Source organism: Pararge aegeria, chromosome 26 (genome assembly GCF_905163445.1).
Source record: "Pararge aegeria chromosome 26, ilParAegt1.1, whole genome shotgun sequence".
Lineage (NCBI taxonomy): Eukaryota > Metazoa > Arthropoda > Insecta > Lepidoptera > Nymphalidae > Pararge > Pararge aegeria.
In genome coordinates this window covers 3,317,155-3,339,165 of record NC_053205.1, presented here as the reverse complement: position 1 = coordinate 3,339,165, position 22,011 = coordinate 3,317,155, and the positions used below count along the sequence as shown (strand labels likewise).

Below are 22,011 nucleotides of genomic sequence, written 5' to 3'. Positions count from 1 at the left end.
AAGAGTATAGTCTCCAACAAAATTTCCACTAGGAAATATACGCGCAAAGTGCACTGAGTGTCAACGCGCTAAGAAAAATGAGAACAGTTCGGGAAAATTTCCAATTCATATAATGTAAACTGAAACACTATATACAATTAATTACGAATAATACCGAATTATTGAAAGGGCATTAAAAGCAACCATGTGCGTACCACTATCCAGCGGAATAGCAAGTCGAGTTTCACGACGCGTGCAGTATGGAATTTATATCAGTGTCCACGCGTTTAGAAAAACTGGGACATTTCGGTAAAATTTCCAATTAATGTTATTACAAAAGTAACGCGATCTGTACAATTACAACGAAATATTGATAGTGCATTAAACGCAACCCTGTGCGCATCACTAGACGAATAGCGAGTCGGGTTTTACGACGCGTTCAGTATGGAATTTATATCAGTGTCCACGCGTTTAGAAAAACTGGGACATTTCGGTAAAATTTCCAATTAATGTTATTACAAAAGTAACGCGATCTGTACAATTACAACGAAATATTGATAGTGCATTAAACGCAACCCTGTGCGCATCACTAGACGAATAGCGAGTCGGGTTTTACGACGCGTTCAGTATGGAATTTATATCAGTGTCCACGCGTTTAGAAAAACTGGGACATTTCGGTAAAATTTCCAATTAATGTTATTACAAAAGTAACGCGATCTGTACAATTACAACGAAATATTGATAGTGCATTAAACGCAACCCTGTGCGCATCACTAGACGTATAGCGAGTCGGGTTTTACGACGCGTTCAGTATGGAATTTATATCAGTGTCCACGCGGTTGCAAAAACTGGGACATTTCGATAAAATTTCCAATTAATGTTCTGTACAATTATTTTGAGCTAAATACCGCAATATTGCAAGTGTATTAAAAGTAACCCTGTCACTAGCCGCATAGCGAGTCGAGTTTCACGACACGTGTAGTATGGAATTTATATCAATGTCCACGCGGTTGCAAAAACTGGGACATTTCGGGAAAGGAGAATGCCGGAACACGGTTTCGTTTGGTGCCTCATTCAAATTGGTATCAAAAATTAAGTTTTCATTTTCAAAAAACCTCTCAAATCCCAAGCTTTAACTTCGGTTAGTATGGAATTTATATCAGTGTCCAAGCGTTTGGAAAAACTGGGACATTTCGGGAAAATTTCCAATTAATGTTATTACAAAAGTAACGCGATCTGTACAATTACAACGAAATATTGATAGTGCATTAAACGCAACCCTGTGCGCATCACTAGACGAATAGCGAGTCGGGTTTTACGACGCGTGCAGTATGGAATTTATATCAGTGTCCACGCGTTTAGAAAAACTGGGACATTTCGGTAAAATTTCCAATTAATGTTATTACAAAAGTAACGCGATCTGTACAATTACAACGAAATATTGATAGTGCATTAAACGCAACCCTGTGCGCATCACTAGACGAATAGCGAGTCGGGTTTTACGACGCGTGCAGTATGGAATTTATATCAGTGTCCACGCGTTTAGAAAAACTGGGACATTTCGGTAAAATTTCCAATTAATGTTATTACAAAAGTAACGCGATCTGTACAATTACAACGAAACATTGATAGTGCATTAAACGCAACCCTGTGCGCATCACTAGACGAATAGCGAGTCGGGTTTTACGACGCGTTCAGTATGGATTTTTTATCAGTGTCCACGCGGTTAGAAAAACTGGGACATTTCGATAAAATTTCCAATTAATGTTCTGTACAATTATTTTGTGCTTAATGCCGCAATATTGCAAGTGTATTAAAAGTAACCGTCACTAGCCGCATAGCGAGTCGAGTTTCACGACACGTGTAGTATGGAATTTATATCAATGTCCACGCGGTTGCAAAAACTGGGACATTTCGGGAAAGGAGAATGCCGGAACACGGTTTCGTTTGGTGCCTCATTCGAATTGGATTGATGAATTTATGATAATAAATTAAGTTTTCATTTTCAAAAAAACCTCTCAAATCCCAAGCTTTAACTTCGGTTAGTATGGAATTTATATTAGTGTCCAAGCGTTTGGAAAAACTGGGACATTTCGGGAAAATTTACAATCGATGTTACTACAAAACTAACACGATCTGTAGAATTATTTTTAGCTTAATACCGAAATATTGAAAGTGTATTAAAAGCAACCATGTGCGCATCACTATCCAGCCGCATAGCGAGTCTAGTTTCAGGACGCGTGCAGTATGGAATTTAAATCAGTGTCCACGCGTTTTGAGAAAACTGAAACATTTCGGGTAAATTTCCAATCAATGTCACTACAAAAGTAACACGATCTGTACAATTATTTTGAACTACTCAGTATTACTGAAATATTGCAAGTGTATTAAAAAGTGTACTGACGGCGGATTGGCGCAGTGGGCAACGAGCCTGCTTCCTGAGTCCAGGGCCGTGGGTTCGATTCCCACAACTGGAAAATGTTTGTGTGATGAACATGAATGTTGTTCAGTGTCTGGGTGTTTATATGTATATTATTCATCAGTCATCTTAGTACCCATAACACAAGCTAGGCTTACTTTGGGACTAGATGGCGATGTGTGTATTGTCGTGGTATATTTATTTATTTATTTATTAAAAGTAACCGTGTTCGCATCACTAACCGCCCATCGAGTCTAGTTTCACGAGGCGTGCATTACGGCACTTACTGAGCACAATATGCACGCCGGTGGTGAGGTCGGCGTCCCGCATGTTTATCTTGTCCGTTAGGAGCAACTGGACACGTGGCGCGACACAGCACACGGATATGACGTCCAGCGCTGACCTGACTGTCTCCGCTCTGAAAAAAAAAAAAACGTTTATGTACTTAGATGTACGTCCAACGCTGACCTTACGGTCTCCGCTCTGAGAAAAAAAAAAGTGTGTGTACACGCGTTAGGAGTTACACTTCTCTGGCGTCTTCTTTTCAAAAATTTTATCTCTCGCCTTATTCTACGTTTGTAAAAGAAACGACACAAAAAAAAGAAAAAAAGCTTATTTAATACCTCGAATGTTTCATTATGACGCATTATCTAGTGTTAACAAGTACCCAATAGGCAACCGACGGACGTGACGTAGTTGGCACATAGTTATTACAGGATACTGTTTTATGTTCATTTAACTATTTGATTGAAATTCCAAAATAATTGGTCATTAATGTAATCATAAATCATTAAACTAATTAATCAAATAGTATGAGCTATCTAAATATTGAATGTTGATTTGATGCATTGATGAAAAAACTATAAATAGGGTAGTGGAATAAATAAGTGGACATTATACGTGTGAGATTCAACCAGATTGTTACTCTGCCCGAAGTAATATTTGTTTTATTTTGCGGAAATCCTAGTTCTGCGTAAAACTAGTTAAATAAAGTTTATTAGAATATCACAAATAAATACATATCGCGCATACATTCACGCGATTCGCACCGCTAGAATCTGGAATACTCCTCAAGCTTCTATTTCCCCAGTACCTTCAAATACAGAGTGAATAGGCACCTTCTAGGCAAGCGCGCTCTTACTACACACACTTAGGCTGCATCGATCACTTACCATCAGGTGTGATCGCAGCTTAGCGCTCGTCTATAAACACAGTTGTCAGTTCTCACACAGACGTACGTAGTCCTTACCTTCACTTTGTTGACTATAGCTAACGGTAGGGTGCCGGTTTTGTTGTGACGGTGCAAGCGCGCATCTTTAAAATTTACCCTCTTAATTTTTCCCTAACGCGTCAAAAGAAGTATAACTTCGATAATTCAAATTTCCAATTAGTATATTAATATTAAAAATGTGATAAGTGTGTTTGTTTGTCTTTCTTTCACGCTCTAACCAAAGAAGCAATCTACTTGATTTTCGGTAGAGTGTTAGATGAAAGGACGGAGAGTAACATTAGCTACTTTTTATATCAGGAAAACAAACGATTCCGACGGTTAAAATATGTAATATACGCGCACGAAACGTCCATCAAGTTCAAAGATATAATGTGTGTTTGCGAGTGTGCGTGAGTGCGTGCGTGCGTGCGTGCGTGCGTGCGGGCGTGCGTGCGTGTGAGTGTGCGTGTGTGAGTTTGGAATATCTCGCGCCCATCAAATTAAAAATTATTTTGCAGCACGGCTAGCATGGGCAGGAGACAATTATATCCCCGGGAAAGGATATAAATTTATCTTCTCCCACAGCTTTATCAACTCTCGGAGCACTGGCGCACAAGTGGAAATAATATCCAAATAATATATGCGTCATAAGTAACGGGCGTAAACTTCTCCTATTCCATGTTCCCCCGCTTTAGCTGGTGGGCACGTTAATAATATCCCTTGTCAGGGTATAAAATCGGGGGATATAGTTTTTATCTCCCGTCCGTGCTAGCCCTACTGTTAGGTGTTACAATCGGGGGATATAACTTTTTGTCGCCTGACTGTGCTAGCCCTGCAGAAAGGAAGATTACCTTCCGTTGAAGTTCCAGTCGTAAGCGAAGCCAACGACCTGTAGTAACAGAGACACGCCGCCCAGTTCTAGTAATTCGTCTACGGGCGTCCACCGGGCCCACCAGGCGCTCTGGACGATTTCTATTTGCTCCTGTATCTCTTCTACTGTTGATTTTGACGCCTGGAAAACATTAAATCAATATTAACACAAACAATTGTCAGTGATTTACTCGAAAACTATTAGGTTTTCGGTTCCACAGATAAGCAGTAAATGATATACGTTTTCATTTACAAGTTGTATATATATATGAGAATTACACGGTAGTGAGATGATGGCGATAACCGTATTCGTAACTTAAAACTATAGCTAATCTTATTTTATACAATAATTGTATATTTTATACTATTTAATCTTATTTGTATATATATAAATAGAAATATTTATTATATTATTTTTATGTATTTTGTATATAATGTAATATCTTCTAATTTTATTGTATTAGTATGCAGAATTTTGTTGATATTTAGATATATTGCATATCCTTAGTAGTTATTATATGGTATATCGTACCTTTATTTGACCTATACCAAAATAAAATAATCTTACTCACATCCTGGGGTCGCTGGAAGAGATCTCTTATAGAGATAAGCTTTCCTTTGTACATTTCATATATCATATGTTCACAATCACAATTTATGGTACACTAGCGTACCCAGCCCGCTTCGTGCGGGCTAGATTTTGCTATATTTTATTTAAACAATAAACTTACATCATTAAAGTTTTAATTGAAGTCTCATAATATATTAAAACATTTATTTCTCTCCGTATTCACTCTCTTCTCGAGCGGGTGAAGATCATTATCTACACCCATGTACGCCCAACAATAGAATATCATCATAGTCAATAAAAGCTGTATTTGACAGATTGACAGTTCAAAAATAGGAGTGCTCCGATCGTCACCAAATTTTACAGGATTACTCGCCAGGTAAATCCGGAGATTCCCTGAAAGTTTCATTGAAATCGGTCAAGCCGTTTCGGAGCCTATACGGAACATACCCACACACTTTCTCTTTTATATAGATAGAAGATAGATAAATAATAAATAATCTCTTACTCACTTTATAAGGAGGTGGATCGGGGACGTTGTCACCTTGCTGTCTCAATACTTGGGCGGATCGTATCCTCAAGTGGGCTTCGAAGTATCTGGAAATTTAAAATCATCATTATAGTCATATCAATCCATTACCGGGCAGCTACAGAGCACGGGTCTCCCACAATGAGAAGGGGTTAAGGCCGTAGTCCACCACGCTGGACCAGTGCGGATTGGTGGAAATTTAAGATTAAAATTATTGAATGGCTTATGGTTCGTCAGTTTTATTCTGTAGACAAATATCTAAAACGAAAGGTTTAGATAATACGTACGTATTTACGTTATATTATTTAATTTTATGTTGATATTGTTATTTAGTTTCACAGTTTTGATTTTCCTTAATTTTCTGACATTTTGTATGAAATGGAAAAATAATTTTATAATTAAGGTGTTGTTATTATTTGCATGCCATAGAATGGATTGTAGCACGGAACTTGTTATGTTTTATTATAAGATCAAATTTGTTAAGCTGCAATCAAGCAGATAAAAATTTGAATTTGAAAAAAAAATTGAAAAGTAAACTCTATCATAAAGAAAATGTAGTTTATAATCGTCTGGACAGAGAATAGAATAATTCGTCTGGCAGAGGCCACGGGTGGCCTCTTGCCGGTGAGCGCGTTTGGTACTACATTTGTAGGCGAGGCCGCCGGCGGGCTCCTGCCGGTATAGAGACTTTGACTTGGATTTATCAAAGTCAAAGTCAAAAATGTCTTTATCCAAGTAGGCCCACTTGGCACTTGACTTTGATACGTACATTACATGATAAGTACACGGTAGTGAGACGATGGCGATAGCCATATTAATAAACCTGTCGAGTGAAACGGACTTCGGTACCGTTATCTATAAAAACGGCACAAATTTCATGAAAATTAAGCTTTATTTGCTATACTCCGCGAACAGCAGCAGAATCTGTATGGTGTAATTTATAATTACGTCAATCCTTATACTCCACACCAAACAGATCCTCGGCAATGCACCCTACACGCACGTTTTGCTTCGAAATCTTTTTGGTGTAAAGTATAAGGATTGAAGAAATTATAAATTACACCATACAGATTCTCCTGATTTTCGCGGAGCAAATAAAGTTTAATTTTCATAATATATTATGGATTTCCGCAAAGTAACGCTTGCTTCTATCAAATATTTGCACAAATGTCATCATATGTGTTATAGGGGGGCCACCCTTAAATATTTATTCTATTCTCTTTTTACTGTGTTGTTATAGCGGCAACAGAAGTATATCATGTGTGAAAATTACAACCGCCCAACTATAACGTTTCATAAGATACAGTCTGGTGACAGACGAACAGACATCGGAGTCATAGTAATAGTGTCCCGTTTCACCCTTTCGAATTTAAAATTAAATAAATAAATATACTGCGACACACATCGCCATCTAGCCCCAAAGTAAGCGTAGCTTGTGTACTAAGACAGCTGTTAAATATTTTTTATGAATATAATACACATAAATACTTATAATATAAAGATAAACACCCAGACACTGGAAAGCAATCATGTTCATCACAAAAACATTTTCCGGTTGTGGGAATCGAACCCACGCCCTAGGAATACGAAAGCAGGGTCGCTGTCCACTGCGCCAGTCGGCCGATTCTAATTCAAAATTTCTTTAATCATGTAGGCCTTTCACAGGCACTTATGAAGCGTTCATACATATATGTCTACATAATTGTAAGGGGATGGTGATATCTTCGTTCGCCAACTTGAAACTAATGCTAGCATTAGGTACGGAACCCAAAAAAAAGGTTGGTTCACACCTCCTGAGCGCAACGCAGACATGACGCACGATCTGTCTGGCCGCGCACGTTTCGTCATCAGACACCCGTGACTCCTCCTCATCGGAGCCCAGTATTGGCAGCGTCGATATCACATTGTACAGTTTCCGGAGACCGTCCTGTGAAACAAAAAAAAAAAAAATTATCCACTTCTGAAAGTGCAATGTGATATTAAGTGCAACGGTCCAACGCCGGACAAAAAAGGTACTAGAAAGTACACTTTTCATCACACTCGCCCGTAACGTGCACTTTATTGCATCGCTTTTAGGCTCATAATCAGTGATATCCATGAAACACAAGAATTAGAAATAAAAAAATCCTGTGAAATTTATCCACACACGGCGGAAGTGTAACTTCTGAAAAGTAGCCTACGAGAGATTGAGGTGGATGTAGAGTATCAGAACTATTGAGATATACGTTTATATATACGTAAGGGTTATACGTTTAGTTTCCATGGTAACTGGAATAGGTAAAAAAATCTATAACGCTTTCTATCTCACTCTGTCCTATACATTTATGTGTTTGGTTTCTCTATCTAGATATTATTCGGTTTCCTTGGTAACTTAAATAGGAAAAAAACAGATAAAATAGTATGTATCTTTCTTTGCCGGCTTCATCTTACACATTTTTGTATTTGTGTCTCTTACCTGTCTTTTTTCCGTTGCATCCGGTTTGAAATCACAACGATCCTAAAGCAGTTTCACTTAAAAAAAACGTCTGTGTACTTATGTACACGAGTTAGAAGTTATACTCCATTGGCGTAGCGAGATAAAAATTTGAAAGTCTTTTCAAAAATTTCATCTCTCGCCTTATTCTAAGTTTGTAGAAAAAGGTATTTGATACATTGAAATTTTTATTATAACGCAATATCAGTTAGTTGAATAATGTTTAGTTAATGAAATGGACATAATAAACATAAATAAATTTGGAATAACTAATAGACTCATTATCGGACAACCAAGTTTCACTGAATATTAAAATTTGAGATTTATGTACAATGACCGCAGACTGACAATTGAAAGTGTACACTGACAAACAACAATTTAATGAGAGCACTGTCGCCTGTAATACAGGTTTTTACCTAAATCAGGGACAGTAGATTTTAAATTGCGCCATTACATACATTTACATTGTACATACACACCGATATAATTTGTGAGGCACGCATTTGTTTGTATAAATATTATAATAACTACTTTACATTTTAAAAACTGTATGTACCTACATTCTTGTTAATAAATTATTATTACTATTATTATAATGATTTTGAACAAAAAAAAAAAAAAACCTTATAGCTAACTTCAGGGTGTCGGTTTTTTGTGACGGTGTGCGCGCGCATCGTAAAAATGTACCCTCGTAATTTTTCCCTAACGCACCAAAAGAAGTATAACTTCAAAAACATCACTACGTAGGATAAAACAAAGTCGCTTCCCGCTGTCTGTCTATACCTATATATGTTTCATCGTAATTAAAAAAAAAAAATAGACAAGAATTTACGAAGCTGACTGCCAACCTTCGCTAGTCGGAGAGGCACCGCAAGAAGAAGATCTTAATTCAAAATTCAAATTCTAAATTAATTTATTTCAAGTAGGCACAATATAAGCACTTTTGAAACGTCAAGTATGTCTGTTTGTAGTGACTCTACCACCGGTTTGAAAGGCAGATTCTACCGAGAAGAAGCCGGCAAGAAACTCAGTAGTTCCTCTTTTCCAATATCAACTGTTTAAATGTTATATATTAACATTCATTTTTCTATCTTGTGAAAGATGAAAGCGGAGCCGGATGCTTCCAAGCAACCTTGTCATTAACAAATTCATCAATTGTATAGTAACCTTGCTGTAATAAATGTGTTTTAACATATTCTTTAAACTTATGCATTGGTAGGTCCAAAATTACCTTAGGAATCATATTATAAAAGCGTATACTCAATCCCACAAATTACTTCTGCACCTTTCGCAGACGATATGCAGATGTCACTAATTTATAACCATTTCTTGTAAGTCGACTTTTATATACTAAACTACATTATATACTACGACAATACATACATCGCCATCTAGCCCCAAAGTAAGCGTAACTTGTGTTATGGGTACTAAGATGACTGATGAATATTTATTTATTTTTTATTAGAAATTTTATTTAGAATACTTTATTGCACAAACTTAGAAACAATACAAGAAACACACAAGAAAACAAAAAAAAAATAAGTAAAATTAAAAACAATTAAAAAAAAAAATAATAATAATTAAAAAAAGTTAAAAGTTACTTTATAAAAATAAAAAAAAAGGTAAAAGTTAGTTTTATGAATAATATATATAAATACATATAATATACATATAAACACCCAGACACTGAAAAACATTCATGTTCATCACACAAACATTTTCCAGTTGTGGGAATCGAACCCACGGCCTTGGACACAGAAAGCAGGGTGGCTGCCCACTGCGCCAATCGGCCGTCAAAATATAGCCTAAATAGTATAACGGGCTAAAGTGGATATTAAGGCAAAAGGATTAAAAGAAAGGATTATTCCAAACCTGCTTATCAAACTCCTCGAGTATGACCCGGAATTGAAAGGACAGCCCAAAGAACATGGTCGCATGGCAACGCCCCGAGTCGTGCGAACACTCCAGAAGCCATAGCGCGTATCTGCAAAGAAAACATTTATTTTATTATTTTTATTTATTTATTAGTGTTATATTATTTTATTAGTGTTGTTTTATAAATTTAAAATGCATATAAAAATTTTCGGAACCGACAGGATTTGAACCTGCGACTCGATGGCGACATAAATAAACATAGGTGACGAAGTGAGTGATTCCAAAATTTACGTCTGTCGCAAGCCTGTCGCGAGATACGTTATCACCCTATCAAGTCTTTAGGTTTTTACAGAACACCGTACCGGAACGCTAAGTCGCTTAGTGGTACTGGTGGTCTGGTGGGATGCTTCGGCCGTGGCTAGGTACCACCCTACCGACAAAGGCGCGTCGCTAAGCGATCTAGCGTTCCGGTACGATGTCGCCTAGAAACCGATTATGTGTGGGTTTCATATAACCGCCATAACGCTTACGGGCTAGCCTGTTACCATCTTAGACAGCTTTCATTATATATTATGAAAATTAAACTTAATTTTCATCATATATAATGGAATTCCGCATAGTAATGCCTGCTGCTATCCAATATCTAAGACTGCATTATCACCAACCACCAGGTGAGATTGCAGATTAAAAAAAAAAAACTCCCCAGCACGAACCTCTTTCGGAGATAGGTGCGTTTTCAATTTAAGTAATAAAATAACACTTGCTTCAACGGTGAAGGAAGACATCGCGAGGAAACCTACATGCTTGCGAGATCTACATAATGTTCTCAAAGGTGTGTGGAGTCCACCAATCCACACTGGGCCAGCGTGGTGGACTACAGCCTAAACTCTTATCACTGTGGGAGGAGACCCGTGCCCTGTTAATGATGATACTATAAGGGACAGTACTCACTCGACGAGGTTAGCGAGGATGTGAGACGGCATAAGGCAAACTCTTTCCATCGCGTCCTCGCAGTACGCCAAATAGTATAGACAGATGGACACGCCGGTTGCGGCGACGGACGGGCGGGGGACTTCCAGAAACTTCTGCAAGCACAAAAAAATAATATACACCGACTTTTTTGACATCTTACAACAGTAGCGCTTCGCAATTTTATCTTAGAGCAGGGTTTCGAACCCGGGTTTCGTAGCTTTAGTTTTAAGTGTACGAATGTAGTTATCACCATCCCGTCAAAACCATGTACACATTTGTTACGCATAAAAGTGCCTATTTGAATAAAGAAATACTTGCCTATATATATAGTATAATAGCCCAGGTGTTAATTTTTAATAAAAAGAATTGCTAGTTTGGTGTAAAAGAAGCACCTATATAGAGTATAAGCAACGCGGTGCGGCGGCTGAGTAAATTATTAGTGACACAAAAAATTTAAACGGCATGTATGTGCCTATTTGAATAAAAAAATACTTTGACCTAGTTATTATTATTTGAAAAAAAATGCTAGTTTGGTGTAAAAGAAGCAACCTATATTGAGTGTAAGCAACGCGGTGCGGCGGCTGAGTCAATTATGTTTGACACAAAAAATTAAAATGGCATCTATGTGCCTATTTGAATAAAAAAATACTTTGACCTAGTTATTATTATTTGAAAAAAAAAATGCTAGTTTGGTGTAAAAGAAGCAACCTATATTGAGTGTAAGCAACGCGGTGCGGCGGCTGAGTCTATCTCATTTATGAATATTTATAAATAAATAAACTAAATAGGCCAGTAGTATATATCTATACTACTGGCCTATTTGAATACATAAATATTCGACTTTAATACGGTTATTAATAAAAAAATAAAAATGATTGGTGATTTTAAATGGTCAGATTTTCTAAAGTATTTTTATTATATTAGAAAATTAGACCCTTTAAATAAGTGAATTAGCTTTTTAAGGAAAATAAATGATAGCGAAATGTGTACATTGCACATTGATTTTACGGAAAAAAATGATTGCTCCGGATGCATTATTCAGAGAATACATTGTGTTTTTTTTATTCGCCTAATTACCCTTTACACAAGCTACGCTTACTTTGGGACAAGATGTCGATGTGAGTATTGCCGTAATATGTTTATTAATCTTTATTATTATACTTAATAAAAAAAATGTGAAAAAATAATTTAGTGAAAAGTATCCTATACAATGCCCGTTTTCACTAACGACGGTCAAGGTAATTAACGCATTAGGCGTTACTTACAAAGGAGATTTCTACGCATTAGCTTTTAATTAATTCTATTTTCACTAGGCAACGCATATAACCTAACTTGTCTATGGTTTTGCCACAAGTAGTGGTTTTTGTGTTTGTATTATCATATTTTTCATTTGTCGAAGATTAAAAAAAAAAAAACATCTCTGCCAAGTGTCAGTTTACGAGTCCGCTAAACTTTACGACGTGTGTGTGTGTGTTGTTGAGTGCGCGTGGGTGTGCGTGTGAGCGCGCACATATTTGCTTGGGTGCGTGTGTGAGCCTTGATTTATGTAAAAGTGTAAAGTATTATGTTTATGTAAAGTGTGTTAACTAATTTATATTATATCATTTATTATTTCACACGATACAATTTATTATTTACTTTTTATTTCCTAAGGTATCTTATATGAAAAGTTTTAATGGGCATAAGTGGTTACAAAGTTCTTACCTGCAATCCGCCCATGTTGATGAAATCTATGGAGAACTTCTTATGGCATAGCAGGGCAGCTAAATACTTCAGGGCCTCGAACGCAAGCCTCGAGTCCCGGGACTCCCGTACGTTCAGGTACCCCAGGATGAGGCCCAGGGCGTTCCACTCGAACACGTGTGATAGGAACTGGGGACAGTGCAAACAATATGGTGTGAAAATTAAGCTTAATTTGCCATAACTCCACCAAAAGCAGAAGAATCTTTACGGTGTAATTTATAACCTTTTAATTTTAATGCTCTTCACCAAACAAATTTTCGGCAATGTACCCTCTACGCACGTATTGCTCCGAAACCGGAGCATCCTCAGGAGATGTTGACTTTACAATGAATAATTGTTATTTAACACTGAATAATTATTATTTAACGGTTTTTCATTGTTATTTAACTATTATTCATTGTTATTTAACGATTCTTTATTGTTATTTAACAATTATTCATAGTTATTTAACAATTATTCATAGTAAAGTCAACATCTCCTGAGGATACTCCGGTTTCGGAACGAAACCTGCGTAGAGGGTACATTGCCGAAGATATGTTTGGTGTGGAGTGCTTCGTACGTCATAATAAGGGTAACTAATAGTTACCTGAAATAAAAGCAAAAAAATAAATGTACGCACTCACCTCTTGATATTCACCGATTGGCGTCAGGTACCTAAGTATTAACATCTGTTTTGTTGCGTCCGTCGGTGGATGGATTTGTATGTTTCCTGCAAATGAACATAATTGTCATATTTTCATAAGTGACGGCCGAGTGGCGCAGTGGGCAGCGACCCGAGTGCTTTGCGATATATTATGAAAATGTAACTGAAATAAATCTGATTTCGATTCCCACAGCTGGAATGTATTCCCGCAATGTATTGTATCAATTATTCCCTACGGGCTGTAATGCGATTTGAATTAAGAAACATTTAGCAGCTCAAAAAAAATCTGTTTATTCTAATAACACTATCTCGCTTCGACGAATGACGAATGTCAACGATTATAAACCAATTTTCCCCGCCGTAATGTACTGTAATGTAACGTATTTTTAATGCACTGAAATCAATTATTCCCTACGGGCTGTAATGCGATTTGAATTAACATTTAGCAGCTCAAAAAAAATCTGTTTATTCTAATAACACTATCTCGCTTCGACGAATGACGAATGTCAACGATTATAAACCAATTTTCCCCGCCGTAATGTAACGTATTTTTAATGCAGTGAAATACATTACTCCCTATGGGCTGTAATAAATTTGAATTCAGAAACTTCTCGCAACCGAAGAACATTCTGTTTATTCTAATAACACTATCTCGCTTCGACGAATGGCAAATGTCAATAATAACAAAAAAAAAATCCCTGCCGCAATGTACTGTAATGTAACGTATTTGTAATGTACTGAAATCCATTACTCCCTATGGGCTGAAATGTGATTTGAATTAAGAAACATCTTTCAGCTTAAGAAAATTGTGAATATTCTAATAACAGTATCTCGCTTCGACTAATAACGAATGTCAATAATTATAAACTAGTCTTAAGGTCAGTTTAGTGGATACTTGATTCACTGTCTTACCTATGACGTATGTCTCCATCTCCACCCAGCTGGAGTTGGAGGAGGTCTCGTGGTGCAGGGCGGGGATCGCGAGGGGGGGTGGCCGCGCGGGGGGTGACATGAGCCCCCACCGCTCTGGGGACCCGGCGCTACCTGCATACAAGAGTTGGAGCCATCGTTATCATCTTTAACCCGTCACCAACGTTGCCTTTGTTTTTTTGTCAAACATTCAGTTTTTTTTTTACACCAGCATTATTTTAACAATCTGTTTCGAGATAAATCGGATGTGGAATAAAAGAGAATGCTTACAATTAAAGTTTTTCACTGGAGTCTCGGGGTCTTTCGCTATGGGCGCTATTTCATCTGTTAGCATAACACCACCTCCGCCATCGTCTTTCTCGCGATCTGACAACAAAGACATGATAATAAAAAATAAAAAAAATAATAATAATTGTGTATACTTTTGTACACGCTTTAGAAGTTACACTTCTTTGGCGTAGCAAGATAAAAATCATTTAAAAAATTTTACCTCCGAGACCTAATAATATCTAGATAAAGAAACAAATACATAAATGTATGGGACAGAGTGAGATAGAAAACATTATACATTAAATAATAAACCTTTATCCCAATAGTTCTGATACTCTACATCCACCTCTATCTCTCGTAGGCTACTTTTCAGAAGTTACACTTCTGCAGTGTGTAAATAACTTGCACAGGATTTCTTTTTCTATACTTGTGTTTTATGGATATCACTGATTATGAGCCCAAAAGCGATGCAATAAAGTGCACGTTACGGGCGAGTGTGTGAAAAGTGTACTTTCTAGTACCTTTTTTGTCCGGCGTTGGTCCATTGCACTTAATATCATTATTCTTCTTCTTGTCGAATCGCGCGAAATGTCTCGTCTGACTCGGAGGTGTCACGAGGTTGGCGCCAGGCTGAAAGCATACATAAATAATAAATATATTTAAAAATATTGGATAAAAGCAGGCGTTTATTTTCGGAAATCCATAATATATTATGGAAATTAAGCTTAATTTAATAATTGTTAAGTTCTTAACAATTATTCATTGTAAAGTCAACATCTCCTGAGGATGCTCCGGTTTCAGAGCGAAACGTGCGCAGAAGGTACATTGCCGAGGATCTGTTTGGTGTGGAGTATACAGATTGAAGAAATTATAAATTACACCATACAGATTCTCCTGCTGTTCGCGGAGTGTAGCAAATTAAGCTTAATTTCATAATAAATTTAAAAACATGACCGACGTAGAAACTGCTAGACTGGTATATTTTAGTTACTTTCACAGCATTATGTCATATAGAATTTTAGTTTGGGGTAATGCTGCTGATATTAGCACTATTTTCGTGCTGCAGAAGAGGGCTGTTCGTTGTATCTACAAAATGGGTCCGAGAGAGTCATTGAGAGATAAATTTAAAGATCGTAAAATAATGACAGTGTATAGTCAGTACATATTTGAAAATTTAATGTACATCCATAAAAACATTTCTAAATTTAAGAAAAAATGTGACTGCAATAATTTTAACTTTAGAAGTAAGAATAAACTTACAGTGCAATATACTAGGTTACATAAAATTCATAATTCGTTTAAAGGAAATTGCATACAATTCTATAATAAACTACCAATTGAAAAAAGTTCAAAGTTTGTATTAAACGTAAGCTTATAGAAAAGTCCTATTATAGTATAAAGGACTACGTAAACGATAAAAAAGCTTGGGTGTAAATTATTGCTCTAACCAGGTTGCTCTTCTCTTCTTTAAAATGACATTGTGAGATGGCGATAACAAAAAAAAAAAAAACACCCGGCTAAGTTTATTGTGGGCTTCTTCTTAGACCGGGACGCGTTTGGAACCCTCGTAGCTTTAGTTTTAAGTTTACGAATGTGGTTATCGCCATCATCTCACTAACGTGTAATTCTTAAGTACGCATCAAAAGTGCCACCTGTGGGCCTACTTGAATAAAGATATTTTTGACTTTGACTTTGAACACCTATACTTTCAATATAGTGTACATTATTCTACTAGTCACGCCCTATGATTTGATTTAGTTATTTTCATTAGTTATTTGTTTATACTCAGTAATGGACGATATAAGGTTACCAGGACGGGCTGTTTTAATCTAAATTTTAACTCGACTGTGAGATGGTGATAACAAAAAAAAACTGGCTAAGTTTGTTGTGGGCTCTTCTTAGACCAGGGCGCGTTTAGAACCCTGCTAGCTTCCTACCCTCCAGTTATCACCATAACCTACATTAGTGTAACATGTATGAACGCTTCATAAGCGCCTGTGATAAGGTCAACTTGAATAAAACATTTTTTATTTTTTTATTTATGCATCTCTTGATAATTATGAATTACAACATCTCAAGTGTTTTAAAGCCCCTTATTATAAAACAGTTGCATAAATAACTATAATGAATTTCAATTGAAATACTGAAAATCGTGAGAACATATACTTATCGTTAGCTTTATAATAGCTATTCTTTAGTTTTAGCTTCTGTAGCTCGCAACTGCACGTAAATTAAAGATTCAAAGTTCTGTACTTACTTTGTCATCTTGGGGCTTTGCTCTCAGCTCGTGTAGCCTCTTCAGCATCAAAGGTACCAGCATTGCGTTGAGTTCCCTGCAACATTAATTATTTTATTAGTTTTCATTAAAAATAACGCGGTGACAACCAAAACCGTTGAAAGAAAGCGTATCAGACAACTGTCATTTGACAATAATTTAAGTATTATTGTTATCTTCATTATAATACGCAGCTTATTAAGATTCCACTGCTGTGCACAGGGGGGTCTGTGCCACTCATGGGATATACGGTTTTAGAGCATACCCCCACCACGTTACTCCAACGCGGGTTAGTTGTCCTAACGGGACAGACGGCTTCACGTGCTCTCCGAGGCACGAGGGTGCTAAACGCAAATTCTGGGCTTGTATTCTTTGTTAGAAAAAAAACACAACACCTAACTAGAACAACAGGGTTGTCATTAATACTAATTTTAATTTAAAAAATACGCGGTGACAACCGTAACCGTTGAGATAACGGGTTATAAAAATCTTTTAGTTAGTCATGTAAAACCATTTGTTTGTTTGCCCATTGTACACACTCTAAAAAAAAAAAAAAACAAATTCATTTTTGGCATACAGTTAGTGGAAAGGAGAGTAACATATGCTTTTTAGTTTAAATAAAACGTAAGCTTACAGAAAAATCCTTTTACAATATTAAGGATTACTTAAACGATAAAAAACCTTGGCTGTGAATTGCTGAATATAAATTTACTGTGAGATGGTGATAACAAAAAAAATGTTTACCCGTCTAAGTTTGTTGTGGGCTCTTCTTAGACCAGGGCGCGTTTAGAACCCTCGTAGCTTTAGGTTTAAGTTGGCGAACGAAGTTATCACCGTCCCCTTACAATTATGTAAACATTTATGTATGAACGCTTCATAATTCTTCATTTGACAGCCGACTGGCGCAGTGGTCAGCGACCCTGCTTTCTGAGTCCAAGGCCGTGGGTTCGATTCCCACAACTGGAAAATGTTTGTGTGATGAACATGAAAGTTTTTCAGTGTCTGGGTGTTCATCTGTATATTATAAGTGTTTATGTATATTATTTATAAAAATATTCATCAGTCATCTTAGTACCCATATCACAAGCTACGCTTACTTTGGGGCTAGATGGCGATGTGTGTATTGTATTGTCATAGTATAGTATAGTATAAGTGCCTGTGATAGGCCTACATGAATAAAGAAATTTTGAATTTGAATTTATATATCCTGGGAAAACCAAAGGTTTCCTCAAAATCATAATAAACAGCCCGGTAAATAAAGAAACAAATGACTGACTCACCTGAAGTTCGTAGCGATTTCTTGCACCTCCATAGCGGCTGCCAATAGTCCAGTGGCATAACACTGAAGGGGCTCCGGGGAATTCGTGGCCCAGTTCAGTAGTCGATGGATTAGGGCTTCGTTGTCCTGAAAAGTATGTATGAATACTAAAGTCACTTTCTCAAAAGGTTCTTTGCTTTTGACAACCTCCTTCGAGAAACATCGAAATTGATGTATTGGCCAGAAACTTAAATACATTTGACCCCTCGTTCCTTGAGATGTGGCCAAAAGTGTAAGTATTTATCAGGCAAATTAGTACCCATAGCACAAGCTACGCTTACTTTAGGGCTAGACGGCTATGCATTAAAGAAATTAAGTAGCATTTGGTGGAAGCTTTTTGAATCCCAGCGCTAACTTTTCTAAGTTATGTGCGATTTAAGCGAAATATCACTTGTTTCAACGGTGAAGGAAAACATTGTCAGTAAACCGGAATACCTGAGAGTTCCAGTCCTTAAAAGTATGTATGAATACTAAAGTCACATTCTCAAAAGTGCTATGCTTTTGACAACCGCCTTCGAAAAACATCGAAATAGATGTACTGGCCCGAAACTTAAATAACCCCCGGAATGTTTCTAGGTATGGCAAACTTTGTAAGTGCGAGCGCTTACGGGGCACTGAGGGCTTAACAGGCACATGTTCACAGGACACAGATCTAAGTAGACTCTGTAAAAAGGCTGCGGAGACGCCGCTGCACCTAATCTGTTCCTGTCCCGCGCCGATACATTAAAGCAACACTCCAACACTCTTTTGGGGAAGTATATAATACAACCAGAGTATAATAAATAAATATACTACGACAATACACACATCGCAATCTAGCCCCAAAGTAAGCTTAGCTTATGTTATGGGTACTAAGATAGCTGTTAAATATTTTAAAGAATATAATACACAAATACTTATAATATAGCGATAAACACCCAGACACTGAAAAACAATCATGTTTATCACACAACCTTTTTTCAGTTGTGAGAATCGAACCCACGGCCTAGAACTCAGAAAGCAGGGTCGCTGCCCACTGCGCCAGTCGGCCGTCAAAGTATGCTTAACTTCTTCCAGCAAGGAAAGTGCTGCTATTGCTGGCGGCGTGACACCAGGGACCAGGCGAACCTGAGCCGCAAGCAGCAGAAGAAGAAGAAGAAGAATACAAACAGTTAAGTTAAGAACAGTTAAGTAACTAACCGCCTTTTTATAAATTTAAAATGCGTATAAAATGCAACTGTAAAATGCATATAAAAATGCAAGTATAGGTAAAAACACTAATAAAAATTATAAAATATAAAATATAAAAAAGCAATGTGTCATCTCTTGTTTCAAACGTGTCTCATTGTAATATGGACCTTTGAAAAAGTAGATCGAAACTGCAACGTTTCCTACTAGATGACGCTACAGTCGCTATAAGACTGATGTGAAAGGCATACACTAATTTCGGCATCGACGTTAGGAGAGCCGTAGCTTAATTGGTGAAAGCGCTCAGGCCGCGATTGCCCGAGACGTAGGTTCAAATCCTGTCGGTTCCGAAATTTTTTATATGCATTTTAAATATATAAAATTGATAATTGCTCCAAGTGTAGGTAAAAACACTAATAAAAATTATAAAAACAAACCGCCTGTTCGAGAAACACTACTAAAGTATAGTGGTTTTGATGCTTCAATATTAGGCGTGTACGCGGTTTCTGTATGATCTTAATTCTGTGGCTTAAAGGTTAATTCCGAGCTGGGTGTTGAAACCCAAAGAAGGTATAAGTTACCCGCATGGGCAGGGGATATTTTACTCAGGATTACCTGAAACACCACGCTCATTTCCAGTCCCGGCATCAGATCTAGTGTGAGTCTGCACGCAGCCACGTTAAGTTTATGTACATCCCGCCCCGTTATGTTCTGGCGGGAGTAAAAGGTGTCGCGCACATAGTCGTTTACTAGCTGAAAGCAAGATAAACATCTATATTTAATAAAAGACGGCCGACAGCGAATTGGGCCGCTACCATGTTTTATGAGTCATAGCTGTGGGTCCGATTGCATTTTCTATCAGATATGCAAAAAAAAAGGGAACATCTTGGTATGCCAAAAGTCTGTAGAACTGCATCATTTAAACCATTTGTCAATAAAATAATTTCAATGTTGTCTTTACAAGAACTTTATTTGAGGAATTTAAATGAGGAAACAACATTTTACTGCACTGTTACAAAGATAGGCGGCCGATTGGCGCAGTGGGCAGCGACCCTGCTTTCTGATTCCAAGGCCGTGGGTTCAATTCACACAACGGGAAAATGTTAGTGTGATGAACATAAATGTTTTCAGTGTCTGGGTGTTTATCTATGTATTATAAGTATTTATGTATATTATTCATAAAATATAAAAATCAGTTAGTATACATAACACAAGCTGCGCTTACTTTGGAACTAGATGGCGATGTATAAATTGTCGTAGAATATTTTTTTTTTTTTTTATGTCACCTGTTCTTTAAGGAGAACATAACGAGTAAAGAGAAAGAAATTCACCTTGGTCATAAAGTTGTCCTTCTTGAACATTACTTTTAGCGCATGCCCTAAAGCACACTCGGGGTCTGTTCGTGAAGGATGTCTCTCATCAAATGGATCTGGGTCCTTTTTCATGAAATTCTCAGTCTCCGCTTCTATTATTTCTGCTATCCTGGTAACAAACATGTTAGTTAGCCTAGTGGATATGGTTTTTATTGAGTATATTTGAAAATAATTGTCATTATTGCATCATATAATGCAATAACATTATTGTTATAATACTTTATTGTGATAAATTAATGTGCATAATTATTTAAAATTCCTGCCTGCGTATCATCTTTGGAATCTTTTGGCCTGAAACAATTTCTAAATCAGATATCTAACCAAAACAATATCCTTGACCATGTAGAAGAAACATGGAAACTGTTTCTCGAAGCGGAATTAAAGGCAGGACCACCCATAACTCTGCAGCTCGGGATAGGTCCAGATGAAAAAAAATATCTCAGCCCTATACACAAAAGGTGTTAAATGACTATGCATCAGTCAAAATAGGTGAAATAAAGCATTCTTGATTACAGATATAGTTACATTATTTCTCTATCATTTATTCTTTTTTTTTTTAATTCTTAACAATGCTTGAAAAAAAAATGCCCAAGCAACCGGCGGTCAGGGCTCCAGAGCGAGGAACCTCCTCACAATATGCGCCGTTTCAAGGACTACTGCCTTCTGTATCCAACGCTTGATCCAACAGACAAGCGAAAGCTTCTTCAGATTTTGGTCAAAGCTTTTCGCAAGAAGACCATTGACTGAAATGAAGATCAGAACAATAATGGTTGACTCAACATTCATGTTACATTATTATTTCGTACTTAATATTCAGTAGTCATAGAGCTTTTATGACAGAGCTGGTTTGGAAACTACTACCACCATGCTTACTGCTTCAAAGTTACATTCCGATCTGGAGGGTATGCGTTTGGAGTAATTTCACGTTGACGAACACACTGTGGCATGTTGCAGAATATGTTCCTTTTACGACCTGCACACAGTGGCATGTTGCTGGATAAGTTCATTTTATAACCTGCAAAGTGTTGCTCAGTTTAGAAGCAATGGTTTAAAATTTACCATTGTCTTGCTTCTGTACAGTACAGGTGACAAGCCTGGAGCTAGAGCAACATAATGATTTGTCAGCTGAAACAGCAAAAACAAAGTGAGTATCACGTACAACAAGTGGACATCACCCTGCTAGGGCTACATACTGATTTCTCAGCTGGAGCAGCAAAAACAAAATGAGAATCACGTAGTGGACATGACACCACCAAAAAAAAGTACATTTTATTTTAATAACAACTTACATGCCAAACGAAATTCTAACCCACATCCCTAATCGAGAGAGAATAGCTTTTTAAATATGCATACATAACCTTAGGAGAATAGTTATTTAATAATTTAAGGCATGTGAA

At 37.0% G+C, this 22,011-nt stretch overlaps 1 protein-coding gene across 3 annotated transcripts in view; it reads right to left on the bottom strand.

Moving 5' to 3' along the window:
• LOC120635137 (protein mahjong) overlaps window positions 1-22,011 on the bottom strand; it is a 43,433-nt gene that overhangs the window by 21,051 nt on the left and 371 nt on the right. For 2 of the 3 annotated variants that reach the window (XM_039906069.1, XM_039906070.1), the window contains exons 2-16: window positions 20,573-20,723; window positions 19,857-19,994; window positions 18,037-18,161; window positions 16,739-16,814; window positions 15,003-15,111; window positions 14,482-14,577; window positions 14,194-14,325; window positions 13,262-13,347; window positions 12,600-12,767; window positions 10,875-11,008; window positions 9,921-10,032; window positions 7,366-7,502; window positions 5,559-5,643; window positions 4,460-4,620; window positions 2,641-2,816 (exon numbers count right to left, since the gene is read on the bottom strand). In XM_039906069.1, coding sequence (XP_039762003.1) covers window positions 2,641-2,816; window positions 4,460-4,620; window positions 5,559-5,643; window positions 7,366-7,502; window positions 9,921-10,032; window positions 10,875-11,008; window positions 12,600-12,767; window positions 13,262-13,347; window positions 14,194-14,325; window positions 14,482-14,577; window positions 15,003-15,111; window positions 16,739-16,814; window positions 18,037-18,161; window positions 19,857-19,994; window positions 20,573-20,723 — 1,886 coding nt within the window. The remainder of the gene's footprint in view (window positions 1-2,640; window positions 2,817-4,459; window positions 4,621-5,558; window positions 5,644-7,365; window positions 7,503-9,920; window positions 10,033-10,874; window positions 11,009-12,599; window positions 12,768-13,261; window positions 13,348-14,193; window positions 14,326-14,481; window positions 14,578-15,002; window positions 15,112-16,738; window positions 16,815-18,036; window positions 18,162-19,856; window positions 19,995-20,572; window positions 20,724-22,011) is intronic. The other variant, XM_039906071.1, reaches the window with a different exon arrangement.